The sequence below is a fragment of the Balaenoptera musculus genome, chromosome 18, assembly GCF_009873245.2.
Source record: "Balaenoptera musculus isolate JJ_BM4_2016_0621 chromosome 18, mBalMus1.pri.v3, whole genome shotgun sequence".
Taxonomy (NCBI): domain Eukaryota; kingdom Metazoa; phylum Chordata; class Mammalia; order Artiodactyla; family Balaenopteridae; genus Balaenoptera; species Balaenoptera musculus.
The window spans coordinates 45,770,225-45,787,262 of NC_045802.1; the positions used below are offsets into that span (position 1 = coordinate 45,770,225).

At 41.3% G+C, this 17,038-nt stretch overlaps 1 protein-coding gene across 1 annotated transcript in view; it reads right to left on the minus strand.

Annotated features, from left to right (window-relative positions):
- Nucleotides 1-2,036, minus strand: part of DACH1 (dachshund family transcription factor 1) — a 411,546-nt gene extending 409,510 nt beyond the window's left edge. The window contains exon 1 of the mRNA XM_036832080.1: nt 897-2,036. Coding sequence (XP_036687975.1) covers nt 897-1,756 — 860 coding nt within the window. The 5' untranslated portion in view covers nt 1,757-2,036. The remainder of the gene's footprint in view (nt 1-896) is intronic.
- Nucleotides 2,037-17,038: the final 15,002 nt, after the last annotated feature.

The window sequence follows — 17,038 nt, forward strand, 5'->3', positions numbered from 1 at the left end:
TTTGGAGAGAGAGCGAGAGAGCAAGCTGTGGTCTTCCTTCCCCATCTCTCCGGTTCAGCTTCCAAGAGTCTCAGGCACCCGGTCACCTCCCCCTACGGAAGGAACCCTGCCGGTCCCCTCGCGTCTGCCCCGGGGCAAACGTACCCCTTCATCTTCTTTGCACACGCACACGCTCACACGCGGACACACGCACAGATGCGCGCACACACAGACCCCTCCCCTCCGCGGGCTTGCCCTCGGGGCTTCGGAGCTGAACTCGCTTTGGGTCCCCCGGGATTGCGCCGGCCTCTCGGCCTCTGGGGCCGTCCCCCTCCCGACCTCCAAGTGACCCACTCTCAAGGCTACCTCGCGGGGCCCTCACCCGGAGCGCGTCTTCCCGCTCCTCGAACCCTGCCGAGCAGGGTCACGACCTCCCTCCGCCCCCGGGATGCCGCCTGGCGCCTCCGAGCAGCCAGGCCAGTGCCCCGCGCCTGGCGGTGGAACCCGGGTCCGAGGGAGCGCGCACACGGGCGGCCGCGCTGAGAGGGGTCCCCTGACGCCGGCGCGGCCCAGGAAGGGCGCTGTGGCCCCTGGAAAGGCACCGTCCTCCTCCTTCCCGCCCCCTCTGCCCGGAGGCTTGGGGTTCTCGCGTGCCACAGCAGCTGCGCCCCCACGCCCGGGCCAGCAAGGGGCGGACCCGGCCGGAAGAGCGCGATCTGGGCAGGGTGAGGTGCCAACTTCTCAGAGGGTCGGGAGCGGCCGGCGAGCCCCGAGGAAAGAGAGGAGAGGGCCGCGCTCGCCGGAGCGCGCGGCTCGCGGGCGCGCGGAGCGAGCGGCACCCTGAAGGGAGCGAGGGAAGGGCGAGGAGACCGGTGGGAAGGGACCACGGGCGGCGGAGGCGGCCCCCCGCTCTTTACCTTGCGTTGGTGCAGTCATTGTAGAGGGTCTCGAAGTCCTTCCTGGAGATGAGTTTGCAGCGGTTCACTCCGGGCTGGATGGCGCCCAGTCCCCTCAGGATGCGAACCTGTTCCACATTGCACACCACGGGCGTGATCTCCAGCCGCTTCAGCTTGGTGTAGACGGTGTGCAAGCCCCCCACCAAGTGCTTCAGGAACAGGTCGAAAGCCTGGGGCAGGCAGATCAGCTCGCAGCCCTCCACCGTGAAGGAAGCCACTTTGGCCCCCCTCAGATCCACCATTTTGCACTCATTATTCTGGGGGGTGTTTTCCACTGGGGACGGGGTCGAGTACACGGGTTTCCCGGGGAGGGGCCCGCAGCTGCTGCTGCTGCTGCTGCTGCTGCTGCTGCTGCTACTGCTGCTGCTGCTGCTGCTGCTGCTGCTGCCGCTGCTGCCCGCGCTCGCGTTGATGGGGGTGCTGGAGGCGCCGCCGCCGCCAGCGCTAATGCCGCCGCCGCCGCCGCCGCCGCCGCCACCGCCGCCGCTGGCGGTCGCCAGGCTGGGGTTGGGGTTGCAGTTGCTGCCGCCGCCGCCGCCGCCTCCGTTGCCCGCGCTGCCGCCGCCGCCTCCGCTGCCGCCGCCGGTGGAGGTGACTGTGGCCGCCGCCGCCGCCGCCGCCGCCGCCGCCGCCGCCGAAGCGATGGGCTCCGGCCGGAACAGAGTTGGCCCTGAGGACGCCGGGGGCCCGATGGACGGAGCCGGAGACGAGGTCGCCGAGGAGGTGGAGGTGGTGGTGCCGGAGGAGGAAGCAGACGTGGAGATCGGGGGTTGAGTGGGGACCAGCTGGGTCGGAGGGATCAAAGCCGCCGGCACTGCCATGGTCACATATAAGGGGAAACAGAAGGAGGAGAAGCGAGGGGAAAAGTTGCCACACGCCCCGGGGAGGGCAAGGGGAAAAAGGGGGGCGGGGGGGGGAGAAGGAGCTAGGGGGCCACAACAACAACTCTGAGAGAGAACGACAAGGAGAAAGGGAGAGAAGGGGGGAAAAAGGAGGTGAGGATAAGAAAGAGCGAGCGCAGGAGGGGCGAGCGCGAGAGGCGCTCTAGAGAGAAACGCACAAAAGTGTCCCGCAAGTCGAAATGCGAGTCCTCTCCGGGGGCTGGGATCGGGGGCTGGTTTGGAGAGGGGGGGGCGGGGAGGGTGGGCTGTTGTTGTGTGGGTCCCGCTCTAGCACAAAGTTAAGGATGAAGGTGAAAAGGAGGAGATTTGAAGGACTTGGGTTCTCCCTGGCAAGTACATTGATCAAAGATTGAGAGGGGAATGACAGAGAGAAAATGAGCTGAAAAGTGCAGGCTGCCGGCTGGACGAGTTGTTGTTGTCACACGGTGCAGAGGGGAGGAGCTCCGGAAACTTGAAATACCCTTTGAAGCCGCAAAACCCTCACTCACTAGTATTAACCCAAATTATCCAACCAGGAACTCGGAGCAGGGACTCCGAGAGCGCGAGACCCAGGGAAAGCGAGGGAGCGAGGAAAGGAGGAGGGGAGGGGGAGGATAAGTAAGAAACTATGGGAGGGACGGAGAGGAAAAGCCGGGACATAGAAGTGGCGATCGGAAAGAGGGATCATCGACTTCTTTCTCTTCTACTACCGTTAGACTGCATGTCTTAATATTCCATTTCGTCCGCGAAGACTTGTAATTTTTTCCAAAACCTTCTGAGCAATCGTCTGCCAACTTAAAGAAGAGCCAGAGCGCTCCGAGCTCTCCTTCAAGGATTTAGGATGTATCTCCGCTCGTTTTTTGCAATGAGATATAAATGAAAACACATCCTCTCCCTTCATGATAATTAAGAAATTATTCTGAGGAAAATCCATGTGGAAGCAAAGCGCATGTTTTCTGCATCTGATTATTTTATCTGTCGGTTCGATTATTTATTTGTTTAAAGATAGTGAAAAATTCCAGGAGAGTTTTCAAGTTGTGGGGGAAAAGTCAGTCTGAAATCGCTTAAGAATCATGGAATGCTCTGCATTCAATCCCTCATTTCCTAATAGATTGTGGAAAGAAAGAAATGCTTGCCATGATGTGGATGGTTGAGAATAACTTCACTTTCGCCCCAAAGGCAGGTCAGAAATGCCAATCATACCGAAAGAATTCGAAGAGATAAGGCACCCTTGAAGATTTAGAAAGTGGGGGGGAAACAGCACACTAATTTTTCTTACCTAAAACTCTGTAATTAATTCACCTGTCTTGCACAGACGCCAACCATCCTCATATCGTTTAAAACCCAAAGCTAGTTGCTAATGTGTTAGGTAACTATATGTGTGTGTGTGTGTGTGTATACACACATCTACACCCACATATATTGTATTTGAAAAGTATCACTGTATTTTGGGAAAGTCCTTCTCAGTTTGTAGAAACATGTTTTGTAAATAATGAAAAGAACAAAAACAAAGCTCGCTAGTTGACTTGTAAAGGCAGAAAGGGTAGCTATGCTTTAAAACATTAGGCTGAGTTTAGACTCTCTTCCTCTTTGCCTTCCTCTCTGCTTTTCTTCCCTTTTCTAACTTGTTGCATGAAAGTACTATTTATTCAAGGATTTTTGACCAACCTGTGATTTGAGCATAGGTCAAGTCTGTTCTCTGTTTATATCTCTAGGAATCTTAAATAATTAGGCTTTAAACCTGTCTGCACATGTTCATTAACTTTACAAGATAGAAACAGTGCTTTAGCATTTGACAGATTTTAAAAATAAACTATTAGCATCAGGTTCACAGTGTAGTGTTGAAATTATTATCACATTTCTTTTTATCATTTTAATTCTTTAACCTTTTTTGAAGTTTAGTGTCAAAAGGTGCAGGAAATATCTATAGAGAAATATGGCACTATTGACTAATTAGTCTGTTTATACTAAACTTTTTGGGGCATAGCAGTTATATCAGGAGGCTTTCCTGGGTCATAAGAATTCAGAAAATTGATTGTTGCCAAAAAGTAGATTAACTTCTATGAGATAGCTAAAGTGTATGCAGTTGTTTTGCCTAGTTAGCCAATGTAGTTTGATATATCCAGAAATAATTTATATTAATTTTCACTCCTCTTATCTGACTTCAGTTAAAAATAGGGATTGGATATATATCACATACATCAGAACACCTCTTTAAGTGTTTATGCCTGTTTTGGACAATATTACCTTTTTAAAAAAAAAAAAATGCCAGACAACTATGTTAATGAGTAGAGGTGAGGAAGAAGATATTAAGCCCTGAGAAACTAATTTTATTTTGGAATTGCATGCACGACTTTAATAAACTCTGCTCTAGTTTTTAAAATGCTAAACTAGTTTCTTCGTTTTAAATTCTAGACCCACAAATGGAAGAAATCAGAATTAAATGCCCCAGATCTGCTCTAAGCATTCTCGTTTCTCATATTTCCTTAAACTGTCACTCACCTAATACCTGCCACACTCCGAAGCCACGGACAGGAAGTAATGATAGCTGACCAAGCCATAATCCCACCCAGCATCAAAGCAAAGTCCAAATTTTCTGCAGGGAACCCTGCATCTCCCAGCACGTGCTCCATTCAGAGGCAGGGCTTGGGGCGCCTGCCCCTAACTGAATGGGAGCTTCCTTCCCCTCACCCCCCATCTCAGGTCTCTAAACCGATTTTTAGGAACTACCACTTACCCCGGTGATCAAACAATAGGATTAGAAAAGGCACATAATGCAAATCAAAATATGTAGGAAAGAAAAGCCTGGAAAAATTCAAATTTCTTCATTCCTTTTTATTTTTATTTTTTGGGAAATATTACCAGTGATTAAGGCAAACGGTATTTCATAACAGCAGATAAATCAACTGCACAGATTTCAAATTCCCACTCTTCCTATCACATCTTTAGGTTTCCAAGCTTTTGTCTTGTTTGTTTATTGTTTTACATCTCTGTTTGGTTCAGGTCCTCTCCTTCCATGTCCTCCTCTCCAACCTGCACTCAATTTGCATAAGCATAACTCAAAGTACTGTAACTGATATTAGAAAATTCTCCCTGTGTGTTGTGAAGACGTATTGTGCTAAAATCAATAAGACTGTTTAAAATTCAAAGACCTGCAAATTGTTCTGTTTGTCCTTTGATAGGGCCTATGCTGATTAAAATGCTACCAAGAAAGCTTAATTGCTGCACTAATTAAGAAGTCTTTAATTTCTTTCCTAGGATATCGTTTGAAGCTGAGCTTGTACCAGTTCAGGGAAGGTATTTTCTTCCCTCTCTCTGCCCCCTCCTGGCCCCTCCCTTCCCCTTCCCCCTCCTTCCGTGCCCCCGAAGACATCCCTGTGAATGGAACTAATAGAGAGAGTGGTCTCAGGGCTCACCATCTATTACTTAACAAAAATCGGCACAGGAGACAGAGTTCAGTGCAGTAGGAAATGCAGTTTTGAGAAGAGCTGTAAGGTCGCAGGAGACAGTGAGAAAATACAGACTAGCTGTTGCAGCAAAAGTCCCGGTGAATACCTGGATAACAACAGACACTTTAGCCTGAAGATGAGGGCATCCTATTTGGTTAAAAGGGACAGTGACAAGGAAATGCTTCTGTTGAATCAGGGAAACATAAAAATATACTTTCAAAACCTGTGCTTTAAAAACGAAGAATAAATCTGTAGAAAGGTGGACTTAGAGTTGGGATTTGGTAAGTATCATTTTATTTTATGAGTATAAAACCATGAATTCTATGGGGATTCATTTTTGACCCTTTTTATAACCCAGGGAGGCATAGCACTGTATTACATCCATTCCATCCTTATCTATTGACCTATTTTATTCACTGATTTCTCAAGTGGGGAAACTGACTAAATGATTTCACAAAGCTTTCTCTGTAATCAATAGTCATTTTAAAGTTATATTCATGCTGCATTATAATTCTGGTAAATGACTGCAAAGCAGAGGATTGTAAGAAAGATATAAATATTGACAAAGCCAGGATAAGTCATGTCTTTAAATCTTTAGGGTTTCAATATAGCAATTGATATAATTAAGATTGAAAATGTGGATTTCATAGAATATTAAAAAAACCTAAAATGTTCTAATAACTTAAAGGCAATATTTCTCGAATATTTCTCGAATATTCTGAATGTTTCTCGAATATCTCAAAATTTCCTGAAATTTTTGAGTATCCTCTTTTTATAGCATCACTAAATGAAGCAGAAACAATTTGGGAATATGCAGAAAGGACAACAAGAAAAGGTTCCTTGCAATTTTATTCTTTTAATTTTTCCCCAAGTTCTATTAGAAGTATGAACAGAAAAATACAGATGTATACCTCAGATATATACTGAATTCCTTTCAGTGACAGGACAAGGAGATAACATGCTTAATAGATTCAAAGGGAGACTTACCATTCCGAGCACGACGTCACTCTAATTATGTTTACTCTAATTGAAAGCAAGGTTTTTTGGAATCTGAAATTACTTTCAGAATTCTTTTTTAAATAATGCAAGTGGATCAAATGTTGATCACAAGCATTTCAATCTTTCAAAATGTATTGGAAAATTAAATGAAAAGTGGAGTTTGGTACAAACAATGCCCCAGGGCAAAAAACAACTAACACTAGATTTTCCAGTCCAGCCATAACACAAATCAATTTGAGCACACTTCTATGGCCAGACTGCCAGATTGTTATGACTGCTAATTCACTCAATCAAAGAGTGCATTAGCACACCCGGCACAAATAGCTTTCACAATAGGGTGCACTTCTGAACAATTCTAAGATATATCACAACGGCGAAGTAAAGAGGAAGATGATTTTTACATCTGCGTATTTACTAATGGACCTGTTTCCTTAATAAAAAAAAAAAAAAAAAAAAAAAAAAAAGACAAACTTCAGGCGGAGGTTTATAAAGGAGCTCTCCAAGTTTGGCAAATCTAGAAAGATAACAGGGTACCAGTAGTTGACTGACTTTGTTAAACGTTTCTCAGGAGAGAGTCCAAAATTGATGTTTGCACTTCAGTAGTAAATCACTGAAGATGGAGAAATTATGCCAAGTAACTCTCTCAAGCCTTTTTAACTCAGACACACGGCCTCACCAATCAGCTCAGCAGATAAACCCTGACTACCTTAAGCAAAGACTTCCCTACTTTTACACTTTCTGTCTCTGCTCTCCCCACCTGGGGTTCCAACTTCTGACTTTTAGTGTCTCATTTCTACAGTCTCCCTCTTTTCCAGCTCCTGTCCCTCCTCAAACAAGGAATAAGACTTTTATCTCAAGGATACATTCTCTAATCAGGTGCAGAGGGCTTGGTGATAAATTACCCAAAGGACAGAAGGTGGGGAGCTGAACACATTATAACTTGAAGCGCTCAAACTTTTTACTACAAATTGCCGTTCTTAATAAAGGAGTGGTCAAAATGGTCATAAGTAACTCTGACTTGTTTTCCAGCATGGAAATGCATGGACCATATATGTATGCTTACTGAACACATGTAGTAATCACCTATTCATGTTCACATTTACATAGATGTCAGAACCAAATGGCACAATTTGGCAGTACTGTTCCTCTCTTCCTAATCTTCTATCCTCACCCAGTTTTCTCCTGGTTCAAAATGAAGGTGACATGTTGGCCGAAAATACTTTGCTGGTTATGGAGCATACTGTAAGAAATCTCTAAACCCATGTCGGGGGAGAGAAAGGAGAATAGTTAGAGGAGCAAAGAGGAGAACAGTTACAAAGAAAAAAATCATCATGGAATGGTTTTCCTTACTCCAAACTGCATCATTTCTACAACAAGTAGTCAACTCTCCATGATAATTTGGTTATACTTTCCCATCACTACTTACTTCCAGTGTTAAGTATCCTAATTCCATCTGGGGGTTGGTATTAAGAGTTGCACAGGCAAATATTTGATTAAAAAGAAAAAACCACAGTGAGATCATTTTAGAGTTGTATCATAAAAGGAAGCAGCAAAAATAATGATATAAATTGAGATTAATTCCCTTCATCTCTTAAATGGTAAGAGGGATGGCAGACTGGATTGAAGGTCAAAAAGTCAGGCAGATATTTAAATCCCTAGTTTTCTAGGAACTATTGTACCTTCAATTGCACCTTTTCATATATGGCATTTTCTAATTGTCATACTCCTTTCTTTTTGAATAGCCAAAAGCTCATTTTTCTCTAAAGAATATCAGCATTAAGATGTATGAATTGCTCGAGGGATACATAGTTGGGAACGGGGGTGGGGGGTGGGGGGTGGGGGGTGGAAAGAAGTCTTATGTAGTGTAAATGCATGTTTATTTTAAAACATAAATTATGGTGTGATTTTGCAATGTTAGGAGAAATGTATTAAACTTAATTATAAAAGTTTCTACTGATTCACTGTCTGCTTTTCTGTTTTTGTTTTAACTTATTATCTTGGTCTTTTTTCTTTCTCTTTGCTTTATTAAATAAAAGAAGAGGTCATTGTCCAACAAATAGCCTATAAAAATTGTTCTATTTGAAGTCAGAAATTTCAAGGATAGTTAAAAAAGAATAAACTGTTTATTTATTTATTGCCCTTCAGAACAAAGAGTTTTTTTTTTTAAGTTGAAAGAATAACAATTGCCACCTTCCAGCTCGAGATCTTGTATGTCAAGTTTCAGCCCAGAGCAAATTTTTACAACAAGTTATAAACCCCCTGTAACAGAGGGGGTTTATTATAATGGAAGTGCTGACACAACCTTAACTATAGCGTTGTAAACAACTATGCTATAATATCCATTAAGCAGAAAGAAAAATAAGCTGGCTGATCAATAATTTATACAAAGAGTACCAACTGCAGACATAATAACTGTAATGTTTGCAAAGCAATCTCTCCGCTCTCCAGGCTTAACAGTAAACGCAAACTAGCAATGCTGTTAATTTCCAACTCCTACAGATAAGAATACAAACAAATTACTTAAAATTATATTTTGCTCAACATTTAGCATGCCTCGATGGGATAAAATAAAATTTAATTATGATGCAACTTGTGCCGGATGCAAAGCTGTTTTGTTTTCCAGCACATTTTATTATGAAAGGACATTCATTTGGAACATCAATTATGGGGAAATAGTGTGTTTCAGTGAGTTGACTTGGGTCAGGCAGGCTCTTCTAAGAGTTATTCAGACATGGAAACAGATTGACACTGTTTAACTTCAAAGAAAGTTACAGGGTTTTACAGAGTCACAACCTGAAATACAATCCTGCAAGCTCTGATCCAAGTCAACTGTCAGTAAAAACACACCTTGTCATTAGAGTTCATGGGAAAAAGACATTGGTTTGGAAAATGTGGCCATGGTAAGCAACCAGTGAATCTTGGAGTGCTCAATTAATGGTAAGCCTCTTTTGCATGGGAGCTAGATGGGTCATTTCTACCTAATAAATGTAGAGCATAAAATGTGAGCATTATTTTCTTTTCTGGAAAATTTGAAAAATAGAATTTACTTTGAAAAATAGTATTCGTTACTGCTTTGCTTTTTATAGTGTTCACACAGGTGTGTCATGTTGATGTTTTTGTTTTTGTTGATGGGTTTTAAAGCAGGAAAAGAGGATTTGAGAGGAGTCAAAGAAGGGAATAGAGTTGAAAGATACCAAAGTGCTCACGATGTACATACTCGAGGTTGAACCAGACTGTACATTTCTGAGGTTCACACGGCCATCAGTCTTTTTGTCTGTTCATTTCCTGGGGGTGTGTGGAACCCAGTAGAATGAAGAGACTTTGCTATCAGAGTTGTGAAATGGTGTATTACCCTGTGAGCAATTGCACTTAGAAAGGAACCAGTAATTTATATGAGAAGTGTTTAAGATTGCCTGCTCACGCAGTGATCCATGCCAGGTCAGTTCCAGTAATGCCAGAAAACAAAAGGAGGTGCACATCCCTGGGAAAGAGACACCTTATATGCCTTAAGAGCTCGTGAGGGGAAGCACTAAAATGCCATTTTCTCAAATGAACTGGTCATTACCATTTAAAATCCTGAGGGCTGTGAGACTGGGGAGGAGAGAAAGAATTTTTCTTTTGATTTAACGGGGCTCTGAAGTCCTAGTTTTTAAGGGGAAGGTATTTTGTTGTGATTGTCTCAGACCTATGCTTTAGCAAAGGTTAAATCCTGAGACGGAGACGCATTTTTGAACAACGGAATGGAAAATGATGAACACAACTGCTCTGAGAATGTACCTGGCCATCTAAAAAAATAGCACAAATGAACTTATTTACAAAACAGAAATAGACTTACAGGCATAGAAAACAAACTTATGGTTACCAAAGGGGATGTGAGGTGGGGTGCGGGGGGAGAGATAAATGAGGAGTTTGTGATTAACATACACACGCTACTATATATAAAATAGGTAACCAACAAGGACTTACTGTATAGCACAGAGAAGTACACTCAATATCTTGTAATAACCTATAATGGAAAATAATCTGAAAAAGAACACACACATATATATGTATGTATAACTGAATTACTTTGCTGTACACTTGAAACTATCTCACATTGTAAATTATCTATACTTCAACTAGTAAAAATAAGACAGAAATTAACCGTTTAAAAAATTACCAGTACAGAGAGTAATACAACGCTCTACTGATAATGTCTTCACCAAGTTCGAAGTTGTTGTTATTAATTTTTTACTTGGGTAGATTATCCCAGATCAACCCCTCACTCCACCAATTTTCAGGAGAGGACTGTGGGATACTAGCAGGGTGTTATATAAGAAACTACTTTCTGAGAATTCTTCACAGGCCTCTTTATTCTTGTTTAACATAATCAAAGTACAGACTCTGAGCGTACTCAGGGAAGGGGTTGCACTACTGCCATCCTCAGCCTCATGCTTTCCCCATGTGTTGCAAAGTCATTTTAGTTTTTGAACCAGAGTTCAGTTCATTCACATGTCCAGCATAGCCCCACTTGTGTATTTAAAGAAAGAACTAAAGAAAACAACTATTTCCTGTATAAGTCAGATTTTATAATTTATTGATTGGCTCAAGATTCAGCACATCCAGGAATCTTTGCAGATAATAACTGTCACCATACATTCCGATGGGTAAGGCAATTATCTTAGGCTTTTACACTTGTTGATATGTTTCTCTTCAGGTGGGCTCAAGTCCTTTCCATTCCTTTCAGATAGAGAATATAATGCTTAGCACTTGCTGGGTGCTCAGTAAAAGTTAGCTGGATAATTAAAATTGCTTCTACATTATTCCACCCGTTTCCTTTGTCCCCAAGTTGTATAAACTGCTCATTCCCCAAATAATATATCATTTGATTCAGACCAGGATATTGAAGACTAACAAAATTTTAGTTATGCTCATTTTTGTTCTAATATATAGCTAATTTAGGAAAATTCTCAAGGCAAAAATCTCGAGATGCGAATAAATTGGGTTTCAAAGAGCTGGAAAAGAGATTTTTAGTCCTATAACAAAGGCTCGTATCTGGGACCCATAAAGAAAGAATCTTGTTAGTCATTCAAGGAGCCATTGAGGAGTCTTCATCAAGACTGAAAATATAAGTGAAAGTATACTCTGAAGTGCTGCTACAGATGATGAGGAAAAGTATTTAAGTTTGTGTGTGAAAGAAACTCTGCTTCCCAAATGTGAGTAAGCAGAGGGGGTATGCAAGAATTTGTATGGTTTTGTTTTAACACTGCCATCACTTCAAAATTCATAACAAAGCTCATTTATTTGTGTACTGATTGTATACTGGTTGCTGAGGATGTAAAGAAGAAAAAGATATTCATCCTGATCAGAATTTCATATACATTATCTCAGTTGAGTCTTTTGACCATAACGTCATTGAAATTTCCCATTAGGGGAGTCCGCAGATCATCTAATCCTTGGATTGCAGATTTCATTTGCCATTTCCCCTTCCAGTGACCATGCTTGAAAGTACAAATGGTTCTCTGCTCTTCCCCTCAGAGCTCAGAGGCAAGCTCAGAACATTCCCAGTCCGTTGCACTCATCTCTGATCTTGCAAAAGAGGAAATTAACAATTAGCGAAATATGAGAACTTCCCTTTATACTCACAGGAGTTGAGGCCTAAGACAGGTATTAGATTCAAGTCCTCATTGATTTTCTTTCCCCTAGCTATCCTTGAAGGAGACTATTTTGACATAAGGAAAGGAAAATATTTTTTTCATTTCATATGTAAGGGAACTGAGAAAATAATAGACTGACACATTTGGATCTAGACTCATGCTTCTCTGCCTGTTTCTACCCCTGTATAATGCATTTCTATTAAGGTCTAATAGAGCCACTAGATGTGTTCTCAGTGACTGCTTAGATGTATGTGCTTACGTACTACAATGCATCATGATTAGAAGGGAGAATTCTAAAAAAGAATTCGGGAAATACTGTTATTTCAGGAACAAGATTTTGAGATCTTGAGAAATACTTAATCAGTTTGTGACGTTAGAAAGTTAGTCAAACTGTAAAAACCCCTGGGGTTCCTTGACTTTTGTGACTACCCCTGGTTTCCTTAGGTTAGAACATGGCAGTATCCACCAGTAAAAGTCACCTGTTGAAGTGCTTTGCAAAATCAGGCATCAAACCTGCAGTCGATCGTGTAAACACATTACTTATCTGTAGTGCCTTACTAGCCTTGGTTTGCTTTTCCACAGAGGACTAGACAGCCTCTTTCTCCTATCCTTTTTTTAACCTGGTTTCAGAAAGTTCACTCTCTACTTCTTTTCCGAGAGATGATTCAGGGATCACTCGCAAGCAATTCCCAGCAGAGCAATACCATGCCCTCCGGCTGCCCCATTTAAATTGTCTGAACTGCGTGGCTTTTTCATTTACTCTCCCTTTAGAGTGAAGCTGCAAAGTCAAGAAGACTTGAATGGCCTTGTGTCTTCAAAGAAGCGCCTTGAGCTCTGGAATGCAACAGAATGGGAGAAACCACTGAACAACAGGAAGTGTCAACAACGTGGCAGGAACGCCTGGGCAGGTGATTAGGGCCTTACTTTAGGTATTTTCTAGAACAAGGCCACCAACTCAGCTGAACAAGAAGATGGATCTTTTTCCCACAGAAACTAATTTAACTGATTTTTGAAACACATTGATAACAGTGTGTGCATAAATTTAAGTACATACTTTCCAGGCTATTCTTTGTTATACTTTTATGTAAGTGACTTGATTGACAAATTAATGATAATTATTACTAAAGAAGAATTAAAATTTTCAATAGTCTGAATTTTGATCCTAACAGAAAGCTTTGGATCTTGACCAGATAAAGCATTAAAAAAGACATAAGAGCAAATTAATTTTAATAGCTAAAACTCATTTACACTTATTTGTAATCTATTTCAAGCTTAAGTTAAAGGAAAACTAAAATGTTCCTAAATACTATATGCAAAGAGTAGCATTTGGAAGTTTAATTACTTCTAAGCACGTAATACGAAAACACGGAATTAATAATTATAATTGATAAGCTTCATTGTAAATATAATAGGTATCAGATGGTGCATTCGGTAACTAAACAAACAGCATTTTATATGCAAATGTAAAGAAATAAACTCATGTCTTCAATGTTGCTTTTAATCTTAATATTTAGGAATAATCATCGTCAGTTTCTTGATAAGTTTTCTTAGCCAAATGTCCTCATAAATCTGACTACCACTTATTGAATATCCAAAAGAAGCCTCCCAATCAGGAACTGTCAAAGGTAAATATACAAAGTGATGTTTATACGTACTGGATTTATGTATGTTAATATGGTTAGCCATCATGAGACATAAGATATTCAAAATCAACAACAAAGTAATGTTGTATTTGAAGTCCTCTAGATGTGAAAGTCACTTACTGTGATCATTTTTAAAAATCATATTTTCTCTAAAAATGTACTTATATTTTTATAGTTTGATAATCTCTTATTATAACATGATCAATAAAATATCTTTTCACAGTTGTTTAGATACACAGAAACAGTTTCAAGGAATTTCTTTGCAGCACCCACACATACTCCCACATGCCTATTTTCAGAATTTTCAAAATAGCAATTACTTCTTTAGATTTATAGCCTGTAACTCATAGTACTTTTGGTATCCAAAAGTTATTTACTTTTTGTTTCCATTTAAGTAATTTCAGTCTAAAAGCACTTAACAATCATAATAACATGGCAAAAGTTTGTTTTGTAAACACTTCATTATCAGCCTTTGTTTTCTGCTATAATGCTTTAAAAATATCTTCTGCTGTATAAAGGACATTTTTGCAAAAAGGCAGCTCAAAACTTGTCCTTCCCTTCCTTTCATTGATCTGTTGCCTCTGAGGTAATATGAACAGCTATCTCCAGCTCTCCCACAGGCAGGCTGAACATAATAATAAGGTAGTGTTACAGGCCTATATCTATGAATGATTATACAAGGTGCCAGTTCTTTTCCATTAAAGATAAGGTAGCAAAGATACTATAGAGAAGAAAACTGGTTAGCACAAACAAGGGAGGGCTTCTGACTTTAAGATTTCGTTATTTCTCTGGTAACCATTGAGTTTCTCTTGCAGTTGGGTTTCCAATAAGGTGAAGGTGCCCTCTGTAGGAGACTCCCAGTAAATGCCGCTTCTCTATACTTGGGTGACGACATACAATTTGTTTTTTTCCCTCTTCTCCAATTTATAAACAAACAAACACAGTATTCTGTGTTAACAAGTTTGAACTCTATAAATCTTAGAGGGAAATTAGTATAAAGCCTGCAATCAGCTATGCAAATCTAGTGCATTTTCTAAATGAGAGAAATTGAACACTAAGAAAGCTGTACAGCACATTGGTGTTTGATATTTACTGACATCGTGGTATGTAATAGGATGGGTACTATAAATTCAGAGGAGTTGCTGAAACAGAAAGACAGAAGGTCTTTCTTGGCATAGTTGAGTGAATAGTGGATCTAAACAGAAGAATCCACATGCGGAAAGACACATTCCCCACCGAATAAATACACCTCCCCAAAAGGTCTTCTTATATCTTCTTATAAAGGTTACCATAATGCAGATTCATTATCAGTCCCACTGGGTAGCATATAGCTCAGTAAGAAATTGCTTTTGTTAACATGCTCCTAGAAAGAGATTAGCTGTTTCACTGGATCTCTTGGGGCTCTTTGAAATTTTGGGAATTCTCTCTGTAATTTAAAATGGAAGTTAAAGCCAATGTGACTAGACTAGGGAAAATCTCACAAATTAAACCTCTCCATCTGGAAGTTTCTTCATCACTCATTGCAAAAGTACAAGCTGAAATCACTTTTGGTACAGGTAGGAGAGATTACATCAGCGATGAAGCAATTACATGTATACTAATGCTTTAAGAATTATGCATTTTCGTTGCAAAGAAAAAGACCGAAAATTTAAATTCAGAGCAGCAATTTGGATTTAATTTTTGGTCTTTATTGACTTTGCATATTACTTAGAGTTTATCACTGAAGACATCTATTTACATTTTCTGGGCTATGACTTTAGCCCCTATGGAATGTGTATAGGAGAGGCTAGTATCACCTGTATTGTAAATTAGGGGATGAACAGATGGGCATGGAGTAGGGAATATCTGCCTCCTTTTACCTACCCGACCTCATTTGTCCTTCAATATCAGCTCAAGCATCCCCTTCTCCGAGGATCTATGCTCCCATAACACTGGGTACATACCTCAACCAAAACAATAACAGTTATGGAGAGATTACTATAGCCTGGCACTGTGTTAAATATTTTATATAAATTATCTCATTTAATCCTCACAGTACATGAGAAAGGTTGGCAATTACTATTATCCCAAAACAAATATAAGGAAACTGAGGCTTGAGAGGTTAAATTACTTGCCCAGTCTACCCCAGGGCCTGCTTTCTTTCCCACTATGATATACTCCCTTCTGAATCTCTTATTTTCCCACCTGACTATCTTTCACACGCTCAACTTATCTGCATCTCTGGCTTCCTAACACAACTGCCTGGTGAATCCCCAGCCACGACTCACACAGCAGTCTGCTGTCCCTTTGGATGGCTGAGCATTGCTAAAGATGCTTCCACAGCTATGCAGATTAGTATTCTTAATCACTCATGACTCTTAGTTGCCAGCTTTAAATTTAAGCTACTTTATCCAGAAAGGGTGCTGAAGGAGCTCATGTCATCACGTTAATAGGTTGGTCAGGTCTCCAGTTGGTCTCAGAGATGACTACAGCCAGAGATTCAAACCTTACCTCATATCATTTCTGATCCCTAAAGACACATTTTTCTAGATGCCTTCCTCAGTTTCTCAGTCTGGCTTCTTCCCACACAGCTGCATTCATGGTACCTAGCGACCACCATGCCCGGTGCTTCTAACTCTACCACCAGAGATGGATTGAGTTTAGCTTTCCTGATCCCTAAGTTCAGAAATCCAAGACAGGGCTTTGATTGAGTCACCTTGGGGCAGATATATATTTCTGGGTGAAGAAACTTGTCAAGGGCAGTATTAGATACTGGTTAAGAATGTATGGGATGTGAAGTAACACACCTAGAATTCAAAACCTGGTCTGTGTGTGACCTAGGACAAGTTTCCATCTTGTGCCTCCATTTCCTTGTCTGAAAAAAGGAGATAATAATTGTACCTACTTCATTGCATTTTTATGATGATTAAATAAGTTAATATAAAAAACTTTGACTTGTGCCCGGTTCTGGATACGTTAGTTATCACTGATTGTACAGGTCTTGGGATTGAGACAAATATTCACTCACAGTTCACTCACTGTAGCCAAAGAGACAGAGTAATTTAAGAGCATTGAAGCTCACCCTTGAGGGATATGCTGAACGTGGAGGCTGGGGAGTTTTCTAGAAGGGGGACACTTTTCCAGAAGAAAGGTTGAGAAGTGCTAGACAGACAAATCATCAGAGGCCTGCTATACAACTCTGAAAATGTATCATCTCCTGTACCAATAGAGGGCCATTCAACAATCCTTTGATGTGCCCTTGATCAGCTCCATCTTGTCTTCCCTTCAGTGATAATTCTAAATCTTCCTCTAATGCTAGACCCCACTCTTCATGTACTCGATCTGTATTCTCTAATGACACTCCTTTTGGTGCAACAGGAAATTTATGATTGTCAAGTCTTTACCTTTTCTTGCTTGGATGTTGCTAGAGCCCCCTAGCTGACTCCCTTTCCCAATCTTGCCCTTCATCCATCTACACTATTTTTGGATCCACACTGGAACTTGAATACATCTTCC